The sequence below is a fragment of the Myodes glareolus genome, chromosome 5 (assembly GCF_982192425.1).
Source record: "Myodes glareolus chromosome 5, mMyoGla1.1, whole genome shotgun sequence".
NCBI lineage: Eukaryota > Metazoa > Chordata > Mammalia > Rodentia > Cricetidae > Myodes > Myodes glareolus.
The window spans coordinates 57,882,136-57,898,693 of NC_142030.1; the positions used below are offsets into that span (position 1 = coordinate 57,882,136).

Below are 16,558 nucleotides of genomic sequence, written 5' to 3' on the forward strand. Positions count from 1 at the left end.
GTGCCATGTTTGCTTTGCTTCAAAAGAGCCAGGCAATCTCTTCCTGTGTGGAAGGTGTAAATTGCACCCTGTAAGTCCTCAGATCCTCTGACCACCAGACAATATGGAATATGGGCCTGCATAATTCGGCCCCCACATTGGGGAACCAACCAATAAGCAGCATTCCTTCCTGGTCTCTGCTTCAGTTCCTGCCTCAAGGTTCTTGTCCCCCACTTGCCTTCATGATGGACTACCACTGTTAAGCTGAAATATACCCTTTCCTCCCCAAGACGATTTTGGTCATGGTGTTTAATCACAGCAATAGAGAACAAACTAAGATATACATGCAAACACACACACACATAAATAAATCTTTTTGATAAAAGTTTAAAGGATTCAAATAGGTCATTGAAGAGCCTCTTCTTACAGATACTTAAATAATATTGGAGCTCTCAAAGACTAGAACTTAGTATTGCTTTTTTTTTCTTACATCAGAACACACGCTCATTTTTGAAACAAGTTGAAGTGCCAACAATGACCCAGCACCCTTGTCTCTCCCTGACACCCTCCTTGTTTTTCTACTGGAAACTGCCCTTTCTCTCAGAAAAGTTAAAATGAGAATATCAATCAATTTAAGCTGTCACTCCTGCTTCTAAAAGATTAAATTTACACATCAAAAGGGCTGTCCATTAAGACAAGGAATTTTTAACCTCCGTTAGCAATATTATAATTTCTATCCAATAATTAAGCCTTCTCCCCTCTTGCCAGCAGTAACATTTCAAAGTTGTATCCTTGGTACTGTACTTTATGTGTTAAAAGCACAGCACATCTATGCCATGGAATTTGTGCTTATACACACATCTTGTGCATGCATACCGGTGCAGAAGCAATGCGTTTAAAAGATATAAAGAAAGCTTCCCCTGAGGCTGTGGAGACAGCTCACGGGCTGAGCACACTGCTCTTGGAAAGGATCAGAGTTTGGTTCCCAGCATCACCATCAGCGGGCTTCACCACAAACTGTTAACGTCAGCTCCAAGGGTATTCTATGTTTATCCCTTCAGGCATAAATATGTACCCATGCACGTCTAATTTAAAATAATAAAATAAATCTTTTTTTTAAAAGATTATTTCTTTGATCAGTTAGGCTCGAGTCCTCTCCTGGGAGAGGCCTCTCTGCCTTGGTGCCTGCCCCATCGTCGGCTTGCCCAGCCTAGTTTTAGCAAGAAACCCCCTCAGTCAGTTTAGCACCCTTGATATCTGATCACCCTGGCCTGCTTTCAACAAGAATCCTGTTCAGTGAGTTTAGCAAGAATCCCTTAACCTCTGATAATTGCTCTTGGTAGTTTTCCATCCCCTCACATCCACACCCCTTCCCCTCAGCCCCCAAGTAGAACTCAATGTCTCCTAAGGTTTTAATAAGTATCAACAGGGTGTTTGTTTTTTAAAAACAAGCTCCCAACATAAATCTAACCATAAAATCTTCTGGAATGATGAGAGTTTCGGAGTCTCTTGGAACACTGTTGCTATATTCTCCACAGAGCTGCAGGCAAATATCTCGAAAGAACTTCTACACAGCTGCTTCATCCAGGGGATTACATGCTTGGGAGTTAATAGTCAATAATGCAAAAATCAGCCTTCTAGACAGAATAGGAACGCGAAGTCGGGTCACCACTCCACCTCCTCGGTGGGCTAGGGTCACAGTGCATTTTTCCTGGACGCCTGTGTCGAGCGGTCACCGGTGTCCCGCCGAGCAAACGCCAACCTCAGCAGCGACAACCGAGTCAACCACCGAGTAAGACTGCTCTGCTCCCGAATGCTCCAGCAATGCTGGCAGCACCAACGTCGCCGGAAGCACCGCCGAGGTCCGCTGGCGTCATCACCTTCGCCCCGCCCACTAACACCCTCGGTCCCGCCCTCCCCTCCCCTCCCACCACGTGTCCTCGCACGGTCGCGAGGGGCCACGCTGGGGAGGCTGAAGCGGCAGAGCCGGTGGCGCGTTGAATGCTGGGCCGCAGCCCTTGTCGCCGTTGGCGGCGACACCGCCCGCTCGGCCGGGGTGAGTGCGCGCAGAACGCGGGGCTGGGGCGGCTCTTCCTCGGGGCTGGTGTCGGGGGGAGGCTGGGCCGCTGCCGGGCGGGGGCCGCCGTTGGCAGCTGTCGCCGCCGCCGCCGCCTTTGTTGTGGGCTGGCCGGGGAGGTGGGCTGTGCGGGCTGTCGCCGCCTTGCAGGTGCACGGGGCACCCGAGCTGGGAGCGTGTGCAGGGGCGGCTGGGGAAGGGTCGGGCAAGATGGCTGAAGTGAGCAGGGGCGACGGCGGCGGCGGGCACCTTCGCGACGGCCCCTCCCACCTCCCGCCCCGCCGCCGAGTGCAGGCCGCGGCCAACTTCAGGCCCAAGCTCCCGGGACCTCACGGGCATTCCTGCCTCCGCAGGCTGCCCCCCGCCTCCGGAGACATTGGAGACGCTGACTCCGAACTCCGGGAAGATCTTGGCTTCGGAAGTCCCGGAAGATGGGACGCACGAGATGCACACTCCCTACACACCCAGCAGTTGCCGGCAGTCTTTTAAGGGGAAGCTCTTTGTACCGGCCTGAGGAAGCGTCGAGTACAGAGAATTTGCGACCCAGAGGCGAGGAGCCCTGCCAGGTCTGGGTTGGCCTTCGCCACCCAGGCACACCCCCCTCCGTCTCACGGACTTGGCTTCCTTTAAGGAAGAAATACTGTTAAGTTTCTGAACTGGCCTGTGGACAGCGCCTGTGAATCTGGGAAATCCAGGTGATAAGTTTTTGTGCTAACTAGTCAAACTTCCTGTCTAGGCTCAGATTCTAGCCTGGTAGCAGATCAGCACCGCTCTCCTCTGGCCCCGGTAATGTGTGCAGTTGGTACCGGCAGTGGGAAGCTTAGGCCTGTCAGTGCACTGCTGAAACCTCTCCTTGCCCGTCCGCTGCTCTCACTTCTGTCCTGCACAAATGGTCTGGGATAACTAGTCTGGTTTCCCGAGCCACACAACGCTTCAAGTATTTGAAGCTAGCCAAATACATTATTTGCCCACAGCCCCTCTAATAATGATGAAATACCCACTTTCCCTGAATCCCTCTCTTCTAGCTGGAAGCAGACAGTGAGTGCTTTGCCGTTTTGTGTGCATCTTAACCACCCTCTCGGTCTGAGAGTTCACACTGACACCTGGCTTGTCTGCTAAATCTTGCGTGCAGAGATGGAGTCCCCAGCCTACCCGCTAGACATGACTCCAAAAGAAGAGCAAGAGGAGGAGGTTCGGACCCGGGGATTGGAGAATGGCCCCCCTATAGATATGCAGAAAGTACTGATTGGTTCCAAAGGCTCATGGGTAAGTAAGAGGGTGTGGAAATCCAGCCTGGGAGCCAGGTTTGCCTTAGGTCTCCTCCTGGGGCAGACGTGGGAAGTAAAAATAGCCCAGACTCAATGTGTTTGCATTCCTGAGAAAAAAAAAAAACCCGTGGCTTCAAAAGGCGGTGCTATGGTGATGGGAACGGGGCCTCAGGCACCAAGGCTGATTTCAGGTCTCAGAAACTGAGACCTTGTCTGCCTGACACTATCATTCACCCATTTCCCGTGTGCCTGACTTAATGGCATCATAGATATTGTAGGCACCAAATACCTGTAAGACTCGGGTCGTTGAGTGCTTTGTGTCCCCCAGGTGTCAGTGGAAATGCTAAGCTGCAGGGAATGTACAAGTGTAAGTGCGACCGTATCTAATACATGCGCTTGCTTACAGTAGGTACTGGAGGCATGGAAACTAAGCTCGAGTTGTAAATATTTTTAGTAAGTAATAAATGGATATTGCTTAGTTTTTTGTTGTATATTTTTTGTTGTATATAAACATTATCAATATCATCAATACATAATGTCCTTAGTGCCCAATAAAAGGGAAGCCTTTCATCATAGAACACAGAACTGCAGGCAATAAACTAGAAAAACCCTTCTTCCAAATTATCTAGTCCACCCTTCCTATAGGACCTCAGGTACCAAAAGATACCTGCTTTGCTGTCCAGATCCCTGTGTCCACTTGCTTCCTGAGCGGCAGCCAGCCAGCGGAGCGCGTTAGTGTGTTGTGTCTCATTGTAAACTGCCGGACATCGCCAGACTCAGGGCTCACTGATCTGAAGCTTTTACCTGTTAGTGTCTGTCACCCTGTCTTCTCCAGTTCTGATCTGACTCACGCAGTGCTCAGTTCTGGCAACTTGAAGACTTCAAAGCTACAGAAACCCTGGATTCTAAGGTTAAATCGAGCAACCCAGAATGTCTAAAGAGGCTGGAGCAGTATGGAAATCGGGTGTAGTCAAAGTAGAGATCTGATTGTGTTGAACAAATGAGAAGAGCCGGCCTTGCCCAGGAAAGAAGTGAGCAGAGTAGCTGGAGGCTGGAGGAGGGGCCTGACAGCTTGAGAGGTGGGGCTCGGGTTTGGGCATTTGGAAGCTCCAGGAAGTCAGTTGTCCATCCACAGCCACTGCACAGCATTAAAACAAATCCCTGCCTTTCTGCAGCCCCAGTCTCATAAGGGAAAGAAGCAGCTGAGGGCAGCTCAGGATTCTCTCACAGACGAAAGCGGCAAGTGTCTCTCAGGCCTGACAGTGTGCTTCTTAGAGAAAGCTTAGCCTTAAGCAGGGACAGTTTGCCCCTCCCCACTCTGGAACATTTAGCAGTATATGGAGGTAATTTTAGTTGTTGTGACCCAAAGTAGAGGTTGGGGTGTGAGGCCTTTATCGCATCCTCGGTTTGAGCCAAGGAGCTCCCTGTACATCTGCAGTGCAGTTGAAGGAACCATGCATGTACAGAGAGGAACTAGGTAGTCCAAAATGTCAATAGCATATGGTTGAGACACTGATCTAGCACATTAGGAGAAGGGAAAATAGAATCTGTGTTTTAAATGCATATTTTTTAATAATTAAGATGGTTCATAAGAAGTACTCACATGTCAGTATGCTCTGTAATAGAATGGGAGTAGACAGTTTCAGATAGAATTAATATACTTTGAACTGAGCCTTACAATGAGTGGGATGAGCAGAGGGAGGGGGAGAGCTTGCATGCTAGGCACGAGAACAGCATGGCCAGAGGCATGGAAGAGAGGCTATGGGTGGAGCTAGGAGATACCCCTGAAGCTGGAGCCAAACTAGGCAGTGGGAAAAGGTAAAGTCGGGGGATGGGACGTGGTGTTTTGTGCTGGATAGTTAAGCGCTGGCCTGAGGAACTTTAAGGAATGAGTCTTAAACCCATCAGTCTACATGAATAGGCCTCTGTAGAGCAGAGCTGAGAAGGATTACATACTAGTCACCTTGGTAAGGCCAGAGTATCCTGTTGAGACAACACTGGCTTTGGAATCAGACTCTAGCTGTTTGAATTCAGCTAAGCTACTTAGCCACTGCTTCCTTAGCCATAAAAGTTCAGTAGCAGTCCCCAAATCTATAGCTTATTTAAATAATTCAAAGAGATAATCTGTTTATGTGATTGGAAATTCCCTGGGCAGTGCCTAACCTCGCAGAGCTGCGTTGATACAGTGGTTCCAGCTCCTCTCAGGTGCTGCCTCTCTCGTAGGCCTAAGTAGGAAAGTGCTTTACAAAATATTGCCCTTGGAGATAAGGATTGGGACGCCAGTTTCCTAGGAAAGCAAGACAGTGCACACAAGCTGGAAAACACTCCTCTGATGAGTCCTTAATCACGTGAGAGAGGAAGGACAGGAATTGCAGGTTCTTACTGTAAGGCCGAGTGGGGAGATGACTGAAGCCGGAACTGCCTGCAGACTGCCTGGCCGCTCAGCTTTAACTGCAGCCAGCGCTGCTTACCTTCTGCTGCACTTGATGAAATAAAAGACCTGCATAGCAGGACCCAAAGTCTTGCCCCAACTTCACAGGGCTCTGGGGAGACTTCTAAGCCTTTCTATTGTGCTTTGGGTGCTTATTTTGGATTTGGTTGAAGATACTTTAACCATGTGCTAATTAGAAGATGAGTCTCCACACCAGCTCTAGAAAGTCAACATTTATCCGGGTCTAGAATGTGTTACCCGCTCTGCAGGGATTGATGTAACTAGGCCTACGTTCTTCTGTCAGTGAACAGAAGGAGAGTATAAATAGTTATGGCCTAGATCTAGAACTTGTAAGGGAGTGAAAAGGCCAAAGAGAGAGTTGTTTAAAATCTTGGGTAATAGGAATAGAGTAGACTGGAAATTGTCTGAGCTGCCTGGTTTTCAGATTGAGGAAGTCTGAGGAAAGCCTAGGAACCACACCATTCTTATCTCCTGCTGTTCCATATGTGAAGAAGTTTTGTTCAGTTTTACTCCAAAGAGTTGACTTGGTTTATTGACAAAATTTTAATTTTTGAAACTTCCAAGTATGACAAGAGAAGAGAAATCCAGAGGTAATATGTTTGCCTCAATAAGTCATTCAGCAATATATAGTATGTGCATACTAGCTATAGAAGTAGTTCACAATCTATGTATTGTGATACCTCTGGGGGTCAGATGACCCTTGTAGGGGTTGCAGATGTCCTGCATATCAGATATTTACAATTCATAACAGTAGCAAAATTAAAGTTTTGAAGTAGCAAAAATGAAATAATTTTATGGCTAGGGGTGACCACAGCATGAGGAACTATATTAAAGGGTCACAGCGTTAGGAAGATTGAGAACCACTGGGCTATAGGAAGCATCTTTGGCTTAGGGAAACAAAGTAATTGCAGGCTGTTTTCAGCAAAGTCAGATTTAAGTGATGAGCAGAGAAGGAACAAATGCACAGTGTGACAAGCCAGAGAGTTGCAAGCAGGGCATCAAGGTGTCGTGCAGGTGTGCGTACAGCCTGGAGAATGGTGTACCTGGGCTAGGTCTTGGAAGATGGGTGGGTGTGAAAGAAGAGGACCTCAAGGGCCCAGAGGAATAGTGGGCAGAGATAGATAGGCATCAGGGAACAATGAGCAGTTAGTACAGCTGTAGGATGGATGGAGAGTCCTTTGGGACAAAGCTTTCTCCTCTCTAGTGAGAGCCTTAGACTCACACAGTGCTGGGTCTGCGTCTCAACCTTGCCACTATCGACTGTGTGTCTTTTGCCTAGAAATGAGGATCCCCTGAGCCCACCCCCACGGCCCTTGCTAAACTGAAAATCTTTGCTCTGTTGTGAGATTATTGGGGGAGATCAAGGAGCTTCCCAGCAAGTGTTCGCATATAGAAGAAAGTATAGTGGTAACAGTATAGTAAGTGGGTCTAGTTGACAAGGGAAGAAAGGCCAGGGTGTGTGAGTGACTGACAGACAACTTGATCTTGAAGAGGCTGCTAGCCATATATACACTGATTTTTTTTCTAAGCTAGGGAGAAACAATATGATCACCCAGCCCCAAGATAGAGCTTTGAGGAGTAAGTTTGAAGGAGAGAATGCCAGAAATAAGTTCATTGGTGATTTCTTATCACTGAATATGAGCTTTGGAGTACGATTTCTAATGACCACAAAAGAAAATGCAGTAGAAAAGAAAGCAAATCAGTTGGAAAAGTAAGAGATTTTGGTTGCTGGCCTTCTTTAGCTCGGAAGGCATGCCCTCCTTCTGGGACCCAGAAAAAGAGATGGAAGAATGGGACAGGGAGCTGGCATCCTAGTCTTACATAATCTCATTCTGTCCGTGAAGCTCGAATTAGCCTTTCTCTGCTACTTTTGCTCCTATAGATTGGAAGGGCCTAGTAAGGTGCCTTCTCCGGCTGACTCCCCTCAGGACAGCATTGGTGTAGAGTGTTGACTCATTCTGAAGAGGAAAGTCTGTGTGATCCTCAAAGATGTTGTGGAGAGCAGTAATCCTGTTGAGTTTAGGGTCTCTGGCTAGAGATAGGTTGTAAGATGGGATGGACAGCTTTATGGGGATACTTACTCAGGGCGTGGTGAGTCTTGACTTTGGAGTCCCGGGTGAACTGTGAGATCTCATGCAGTATCTGAGGAGATGATGCCAGAGTCCCCCACCATGATGATGGCAGCTGCTGTGGTGGTGGGACACAGGAGGGCTCACACACACTTGTCCTCAAGAGCAGTGAGAATAGACAGACCATTCCCCCTGGGTGAGAGCCCTGACCTGACCTGTGAGAGTGAAGGCTTCATTGTTGTACCCACTTGTCTGTCACAGCCCATCAGATGTGAACATCTGTGCACGTACATGCTAGTCATTGAGAAAATATTGTTCGTGTTCCAGGTACCAGCCCTATTTGATGAGGTGGCCATATATTTTTCGGATGAGGAGTGGGAAGTTTTGACAGAGCAACAAAAAGCCCTCTACCGGGAAGTCATGAGGATGAATTATGAGACCGTCCTGTCCCTGGGTAATGCTTTGTTTTCCTTTGTCTCGGCGAAGCTCTGGACCCAGAGAACTGTATCATTATCTCTGTCTTCTCTGTTGCATCTAGTCTCCTCATCTGAATGGGACTCTCCTCCCGTGCTGTGCCAGCTTCATTCCCTGGTTTTGATTTGGGCAGGACATACAGATGGCGCCTTTCTATTTGAAAACTCACGTTAGCTCTTAAAACAGTCCTCTTTTGGCCCAAGTGTTTCCATTACTTAAAAAAACATAAAAAGTGTAGCCTTCAAAATGTCATCATGGATCTAGGACTGTGTCCTTGGGAAGGAAAGCTTTGTTGTCCTCAGACACTTGAGGGTGCACCCAAACACATACAGGGGCATCACCCCTCTTCTCAGACTGTAGGCATTTGGAAGAATTTCCCAGTTTTGATCAGTTGAGTTCCAAAATGTTGATTGTTTCGATGACTATCCACCCACCTCCCTGCTAGTCAATGCACTTTGCTGTTCCTAGTACCAGCTCCCATTAACCAAGCTCCAGGAACGCCCAGACTGTGTTTTCCATCCTTTGTGTTTTTAAGTATCACCCCGCTCTGCTCCTGTCTTCTTCAGTGGGGGTGAGGGTGTTCCTTACACCATAATACACAGCTATTTCCCTGCTTTATTTTCTATGAACAGAATTCCCATTCCCTAAGCCAGACGTGATCAGTCGGTTGGAGAGGGAAGAGCAGTACCCTAGTTCTGATGACTGGCGGCTCCAGGGAGTAACCTTTGCAGGTACTGCATGAGCCAACTCAGCATACGCCCACGGGAAACAAGCTAGGTGTTCGGTGTCAGTGTGTATTCTGTGGTGTATTTAGGAGTGAGGCACAAATGTTGTGTGTAGGCTTTGGAATGCAAAGATCCCTTTTTAGCACTGTATGAACTTGGTGACCTCTGTCTCCTGGGCCTCCAGTTCTTCATTACTGGCTGTGAGTTTCCACTTTGGTGTGCACATGGTGCATGGATGAAGTGACCTGAGGCTGACACAGCAGTTGGTCCACACCAGAGAGCTGCTCTGTCAGCATGCTGTGTGTCTCTACAGACTAGGCATAGTGAGAGGAGGGACAAAGCACACTCTAGGCTACCTGTTCCACTCTGGGTAGGAAAGGCAGTAAGAGCTGTAGTGCACATTTGGATAGTTATTTCTAAGAAGTACCTAATATATCAAAAGAAAGAGTTGGAAAAACATATTTAGTCCCAACACTTGGGAGGTAGAGGCAAGAGGATCTGAAGTTCAAGGTCATTCTTAGCTTGAGCTACGTGAGACTACCTCAAAAGAAGGGAGAAAAAGTATGTGTATTAGTGTACCCCCACACCCCCACATACTTATACACACATGTATGTGTGCATATGTATCATAATTTTGAGACTACCAAAATATATTTGCTTTTCTCTGTGATTAGGTTTAAAATGCTATATTTTGCTGATTCCACAACATGTTTTTCTTTTTGTTTTACTAACATTACAGTTGAGAATGCCTCTAAAAATGAATGGCATGTGATAGCTGTTTTTAATGATACATAACTGCGTTTTATAGCTGATGGCCTTTTGTTTTGGAAGGTACGGTAATCACGATAAACCCTGTTTCCTGTGACTACCTTCCAAATGGAAATGTATGATGAAACAGTTCCGTCTGTGCCGTGCAGGAACCAGGTGTCTGCAGTATAGGCTTCATTTTGCTAACTTGGTTTTTGCTGTAGGTTTGTTTTTGTTGCTTTATTTTGATTTGGTTCAGTTCAGTTGAAGGGTTGTGAGTCAGCACATGGTGCTTCCCGATGTCTGTAGTATTAGGTAGGAATGTGGATACATTGGCTCCCCATCCACATGAGCAGTGGGTGATACTGGTGTGAGTGGGAATGAAGCCTGAGAAGCAAGCTCTAGCCCCGGCTGTCTTTTTGTTTCCTTTATATTTTGAGACAGTGTGGCATTGAACTTGAGAATCCTCCTGCCTTTGCCTCCCACATAGCTGGGATTACAGGGCTACACCACCAGGTCCTCACATAAACATTGTTTTCATCCAAACGTGATCCTGATATTATTTGCTCCAGGCTTAGTACCTGTATTCAGTTCCCACTGAACGTTCTCTCGTCACTTCATAACTTGGTGGCCGTGCTATAATCATAGCATCTAAGGTCTCTCTGCTCGACTGCAAAGGGCCTATACTACACGACCGAACTGTGAAAATAAGATTTGGTAGCCCATGCTAATGGGACATAGATAAGGACTTACGCTGGGTTATTTGTTAAACTTTTGGTTCACTTTTATGAGTGCCAGATTAAACCTTATGGCATTATTTTTGCCCTTTTTATTTACCTTCTAGAAAGTGAAGAATCTGACTTTAACACTCCACATTGGGCAAGCCCAATGACTGCCACCTCCCATTTCCCTCAACCTCAGCAATTCAACAGCTTTTGGCATCTGCCTCGGGACATCGCTGAGCTGCCTGAATGGAGTGAGGGGTACCCCTTCTACATGGCCCTGGGCTTCCCAGGGTGTGACCTCTCAGCTGATGACTTGGCTAGCAGGTTTCAGTTCAGTAGGGGCATGCGCCGCAGCTACGATGCTGGGTTCAAATTGATGGTGGTGGAGTATGCTGAAACCACCAACAACTGTCAGGCTGCCAAGCAGTTTGGGGTATTGGAAAAAAATGTTCGAGACTGGCGAAAAGTGAAGCCACAGCTCCAAAGTGCCCATGCCATGCGGCGGGCATTCCGAGGCCCTAAGAATGGGAGGTTTGCTCTGGTGGACCAGCGTGTTGCTGAGTATGTTAGACACATGCAGGCCAAAGGGGACCCCATCACCAGGGAGGCAATGCAGTTGAAAGCTCTTGAAATTGCCCAGGAAATGAACATTCCAGAAAAAGGATTCAAGGCAAGTCTGGGCTGGTGTAGAAGAATGATGAGAAGGTATGACCTATCTCTGAGGCATAAAGTGCCGGTTCCCCAGCACCTGGCCGAGGACCTGACTGAGAAGCTCATCACTTACCAGCAGAGCGTGCTGGCTCTGCGCCGGACACATGACTATGAAGTGGCACAAATGGGCAATGCAGATGAGACACCCATCTGCTTAGAAGTGCCCTCTAGAGTGACTGTAGACAACCAGGGTGAAAAGCCTGTCTTGGTCAAGACACCAGGTAGGGAGAAATTGAAGATCACAGCCATGCTGGGTGTCTTGGCTGATGGGAGGAAGTTACCCCCATACATCATTTTGAGGGGAACATATATTCCCCCTGGGAAGTTCCCCAGTGGCATGGAAATCCGCTGCCACCGCTATGGGTGGATGACTGAGGACTTGATGCAAGACTGGTTGGAAGTTGTGTGGAAACGGAGGACTGGAGCTGTGCCCAAACAACGAGGGATGTTGATCCTGAATGGCTTCCGGTGTCACGCCACCGACTCGGTGAAGAGCTCCATGGAGAGCATGAACACAGACATGGTGATCATCCCAGGTGGCCTGACCTCACAGCTGCAGGTGCTGGATATGGTGGTCTACAAGCCTCTGAATGACAGTGTCCGGGCCCAGTATTACAACTGGCTTCTGGCGGGGAACCTGGCACTGAGCCCCACTGGAAATGCTAAAAAACCACCGCTGGGCCTCTTCCTGGAGTGGGTCATGATGGCATGGAACAGCATCTCAAGTGAATCAATTGTCCAGGGGTTCAGAAAGTGCCACATCTCCAGCAACTTAGAGGAGGAAGATGATGTTCTGTGGGAAATTGAGAGCGAGCTATCCAGAGAACCACCAAAAGAATGTGATCCTGAAAGTGTGGCTGAGGTCAACTGAGGGAAGAGCTGAGGTAACTGGCCAGCAGTAGATCTCACCATCACTGGTGCCCCAGTCATGTCTAACACTCACCCTTTTTCTGGCCATGAGTTTCTCTTTTCTAGTTCTGTTCAAAAAAGCCTGCCATGCCACAGTGTAGACAACAGGTCATCAACATTTTCTCTTTGGTATTTTGTTCTGTGGCCTGGATCCAGGAACACCTATGTAGTGGGTAAGATGACAAGGAGCTGCCGGAACACTTCACATGAGAGCAATACTACTGCAGAAAGTTACTTGGTCCAACAGTGTTCCATTCACAAAGTTTGTCTGGGAAGATAACTTTCTTCCCTTAAAAATTCTGAACTTTTATGGCTGGTCTGTGTGCTTGCATTACTTAACATAGTTGTACTGCCTGTTCCTGATCTGCAGGACCATGACCCAGGGAGAGAGTGGAGTCTGCTTTAGTACCTCTGAGCCTCAGCTCTGTGTCCTGGGGTGATCAACCCATGCCCACCAGGGAGATAATAATATATATTGTTTGCTTTCCTCTAGGGAATGTTGAGAGTTTTAAAACATCATCTTAGTCTCATGGAACTTAGCTGGGGTGAGCCATTACAATCAGTTCCTATTGTCAGCAGATGTCTGAAAAGTGTTAATTCGGTCTTAAAAATGCTGCAGAGCTGGCTCAGCAGTGAAGAGAATGTGCTGCCCTTGCAAAGAACCAGAGTTTGGTTCCCAGCACCTGCATCATGCAGCTCATCATCACCTGTGACTCCAGCATCAGGGGATGGACCCAGGGACCTCTTAACCTGCTAGGCACCTGTAGTCACATGCTCATTTCTACACAGAAACACAGTATATATATAAAATTAAAAATAAATCTTTGGGCTCGAGAGATGGCTCAGCAGTTAAGAGTGCTTACTGTTTGTTCTTGCAGAAGACTATAGGCCAGTTCCCAACACCCACATGACAGCTCACAACCAGCGGAATTCCAATTCCAAGGAATACAGTGCCCTCTTCTGGCCTCTGCCAGTACCTACATGCGTATGGTACACATATCTTTGTGCAGTCTCCCACATACACACAAAAATAAATTTTATTTGAAAATTGATTTCTAGGGGCTGGAGAGATGGCTCAGAGGTTAAGAGCACTGGCTGCTCTTCCAAAGGTCCTGAGTTCAATTCCCAGCAACCACATGGTGGCTCACAGCCATCTGTAATGGGGTCTGGTGCCCTCTTGGCCTGCAGCATACACACAGAATATTGTATACATAATAAATAAATAAATAAATATTAAAAAATATTTTTAAAAAATTGATTTCTAGAAATAGTACTATAGTGAGTGAAGTCTAAGGTCATCAGGTGATAAGGGGGAAGCAGAAGAGGAGCCAGGCAGAGCCCACCTGGAAAGCCCACAGCCCTATTCACCTTGAGTGGGAAAATACCAGAGCAAGGGATACATGGGAAGCACAGACAACTCACCCATTCTCATTCTCCACCTACAGCCTCTGAAAAGGAAAGTGGCCAGTCTCTAACAGGAGACTTAAAACTATCTAACGTACTTTCCCTTTATAAAAAAGACATTTTTATTAAGTGTACATTTTACTTGCCCACCCACCATTCAACTGAAATCCTAATGGAAGTCTCCACCCAAGCACAGGCTCTTAGTGGCATACACCTCCTTCCTGCCCTCACATCCTACCCTCAACACTGAGCCCTAAACCTAAGATAGAGCAAGCAGTTATAAAACTGCATTCAAGATAGCTGAAATCTATCTTCCCATGCCCCCACTCTATATAAAGTCCCGTGGGTTCAGGCTCCTCCTGCTGCCCCCACTCTGTGTAAAGCCCCGTGGGTTCATGCTCCTCCTGCTGCCCCCACTCTGTGTAAAGTCCCGTGGAGTCAGGCTCCTCCTGATGCTCACTCTGCTGCCCCCACTGGCAGCTGAAGTTGCAGTTGTTTTGTCTTTTCTCATTTGCTTTCCCCCTCTGTTAGAAAACATTTGTAATTTTCTAAGCAATGTACCACTCGAGGAACCCAATCAGAACCTGTCCCGGAAGAGGAGAGGGCAGAAAACAATGCTAAGCCCCGGCTGTGCACACAGGTACTCAGCCCGGTCAGCATGAGTTTCTGCTCCTCCAGATGCCATCAGGGAGTGATGGAAATAGACAGGGATACACAACGGGCAGTAAAACAACCTCCTGTCATGGACTAGAATGCTATTTTTTAAAGTTAGGAAATATCCAGGAATCTAAGCTAATTCATTCTTAGGTTCTCTCTTTTCCAGCAAATGAAACTTCCAAGTGATAGAAGCACTTGGAAGAAAAAAGCACTTGTAAGAAGATGGCTGCAGAGGGGCCGAAAAGGGCAATAGGCTCTGAACATCTCAGGTCTGGGCAGCAGCCTGAGCATCCCATCTCAAGACAGCCCCACCCACCCTATCCCATCCGGTATCAGCCAAGCCTAAGACCCTTAAGTTTAGCAACAAGCTTAGAACAACATTCTACCCCGTTTCTCCTTTGGGAGCTGTCTCCTCTGCTCGTTATAGAAGCCTGTAAACACGAAAGGACAAAGGTATTTCCTGGACAAGAGAATGTGGTTCAGCACCAAGATGCGCCACATCACCACAGCTCTCGTGTCTCTTCTGTGGAGCAGAAACCTCAAGTATGAACCTCTGCAGATGCTTCAGTAGAGCCTGACTCCACAAAGGTCAAGACTACGGAAAAGCTTTGGTAGAAAGCCATCACTCCTGTACTATTGTTCTTACATGTCACTGAGGGAATGAGATTAATAACCACAAAATCAAGACACTTGGTGCCAGAAGATGACTTTTCTATAGGTAAACTAGGTTAGTATGAGAGATGAGAGTTTCCAATGCTGTTACACTTACCTTCCTAATCTGGTTGGCAGCTAGACCTTTTTAGGGTTAATGACCCTACCTTCTTCCCTATTACCCTCTTTAATGAGGCAACCCTTGGTATACGAGCCTTTGCTTTTCAGGCTGCTGGCAGAAGTCTCTAAATGATCTGCTGTCTACACAGAACGAGGCCCACTGACTCATACTTATTTGGTTAATTTCTTTAATATTTTAATCTACAGGGCAGTGGGAGGGATTAGGTCTTGAGCCACAGCTGCTTTCAGACTTCACAAAAATAGGTATGAGTCATTGACTTTTTCCACATTAGTAATTTGCATTCTTGCATAATTCAACTGTTAAAAAAACATTCCTTCAAAGTTATCTATGCTACAAAAATTCTACCAGAACCTCATAGGCAAAGCCGTTGCTAGATCTGTCATTCAAAATACTCGTTTTCCTGTTTGCTGTCCACTTTTCTGATCTGTTTTAACCAGTTTGTCAGAGTTCCAAAGACATGAGAATGACTTCGAAGATCTGAATGAACGGACATCTTAATTGTTTCTGATTGGCTTTGTCTGTGCTGTCTTGTCATCCCCACATGACATCTGTACTCTCCACGCCATCAGTTTCCCCTCCTTCCGTTGTCCTCTTTCCTGACTTTGTTTCTCTTGCTTGGGAGCTTAAAAGATGCCATGTTGGGCTTTCCACACAGAAGCCAGGTCTCTTAACAAAGTAGAAAATGGACTTAACTCCTGTTTCATTCCATAACATCACTGTCAGCTGAGATGCCTTACAGGTTGCACAGCACTGGAACTTCCCTAGAGTGATGGTTCTGCTGCCAGGGTCCTCTGGGAGCTCTCCTTCACTGGCTGAAGACGATCTGTGCCAAACAGCCCCAGTACAGCTGTTTAGCAGAATAACAGTTAACCAGAAAATTACCATAGCACACTGAGACTGCTACTCTCCACTAAATAGAAGCTGATCCCAGTAATAAACTTTGATAACAAAGGCAATGGGCTCTGGTGGTTTTGTTTATCTGTTAGTATTGTCAAAAGTTAAATTTTAATCTATTGCCTTATACTTGATTCATCAGATTTGGTAGCACTGTATTACACCTTTGAAGCAAAGCCCTCATGGGATGTACTGTGTTACAGGCCTTTTTTTTTTTAATTGAGGGGACTATGGGGTTTAAAACTAGTTCTTAAAAGTTGGAGGGGTTTGGATAGGTTTCCTCAATAAGTCATGTCTTAGCAGTGTTAAGAAGGACATCCATAAAAGTTACAGATGAGTCAAAATGTGCTAACAAGTTGATGGACAGAAATCTCCATTTTTCATAATTTTCCCAAATGAGAGCGTCATTCACCGGCCTTTACTGTGCTATTAGGCAATGTAGAGTGTTAGGTGAACTAGGTCACAGCAGGGGGTGACAGCAGTGCTGGAGTGCTACTGTGTGTGCCTGGTCCGCAAGCAAGCAAGGCAGACTTGTAACAGCCACACTGGCTAAACATGACTGCAAACCTTGGGGTAGAGATAACTACTTAGTCTCTAACAGCTTGCTTCTTCCAGGGATTTTTTCCTAAGTGAACCTTGACAATATGTGTTCATAATTTCTTAATTACAGGAGA

At 46.9% G+C, this 16,558-nt stretch overlaps 1 protein-coding gene across 3 annotated transcripts; it reads left to right on the forward strand.

Annotated features, from left to right (window-relative positions):
- Positions 1-1,901: 1,901 nt before the first annotated feature.
- Positions 1,902-15,946, forward strand: Pogk (pogo transposable element derived with KRAB domain). 3 transcript variants are annotated; one of them, XM_048421143.3, is made up of 6 exons: positions 1,902-2,035; positions 2,410-2,751; positions 3,189-3,322; positions 8,173-8,299; positions 8,952-9,050; positions 10,636-15,946. In XM_048421143.3, exons 3-6 carry the CDS (start codon positions 3,191-3,193, stop codon positions 12,096-12,098), a joined length of 1,821 nt encoding a protein of 606 aa, XP_048277100.2. In that variant the 5' UTR covers positions 1,902-2,035; positions 2,410-2,751; positions 3,189-3,190; the 3' UTR covers positions 12,099-15,946. The 3 variants fall into 3 exon arrangements, with proteins under 3 accessions (XP_048277100.2, XP_048277101.2, XP_048277099.2); XM_048421142.3 differs by lacking the exon at positions 2,410-2,751 and having other exon boundaries at positions 1,906-2,035; XM_048421144.3 differs by lacking the exons at positions 2,410-2,751; positions 8,952-9,050 and having other exon boundaries at positions 1,905-2,035.
- Positions 15,947-16,558: the final 612 nt, after the last annotated feature.

Coding starts and splice junctions, on each gene's coding strand:
- Pogk (XM_048421142.3), top strand. CDS start 1,981: ATGCTGGGCCGCAGCCCTTGTCGCCGTTGGCGGCGACACCGCCCGCTC. Junction 3,323..8,172: donor TTGGTTCCAAAGGCTCATGG/GTAAGTAAGAGG, acceptor TTCGTGTTCCAG/GTACCAGCCCTATTTGATGA. Junction 8,300..8,951: donor TGAGACCGTCCTGTCCCTGG/GTAATGCTTTGT, acceptor TTCTATGAACAG/AATTCCCATTCCCTAAGCCA.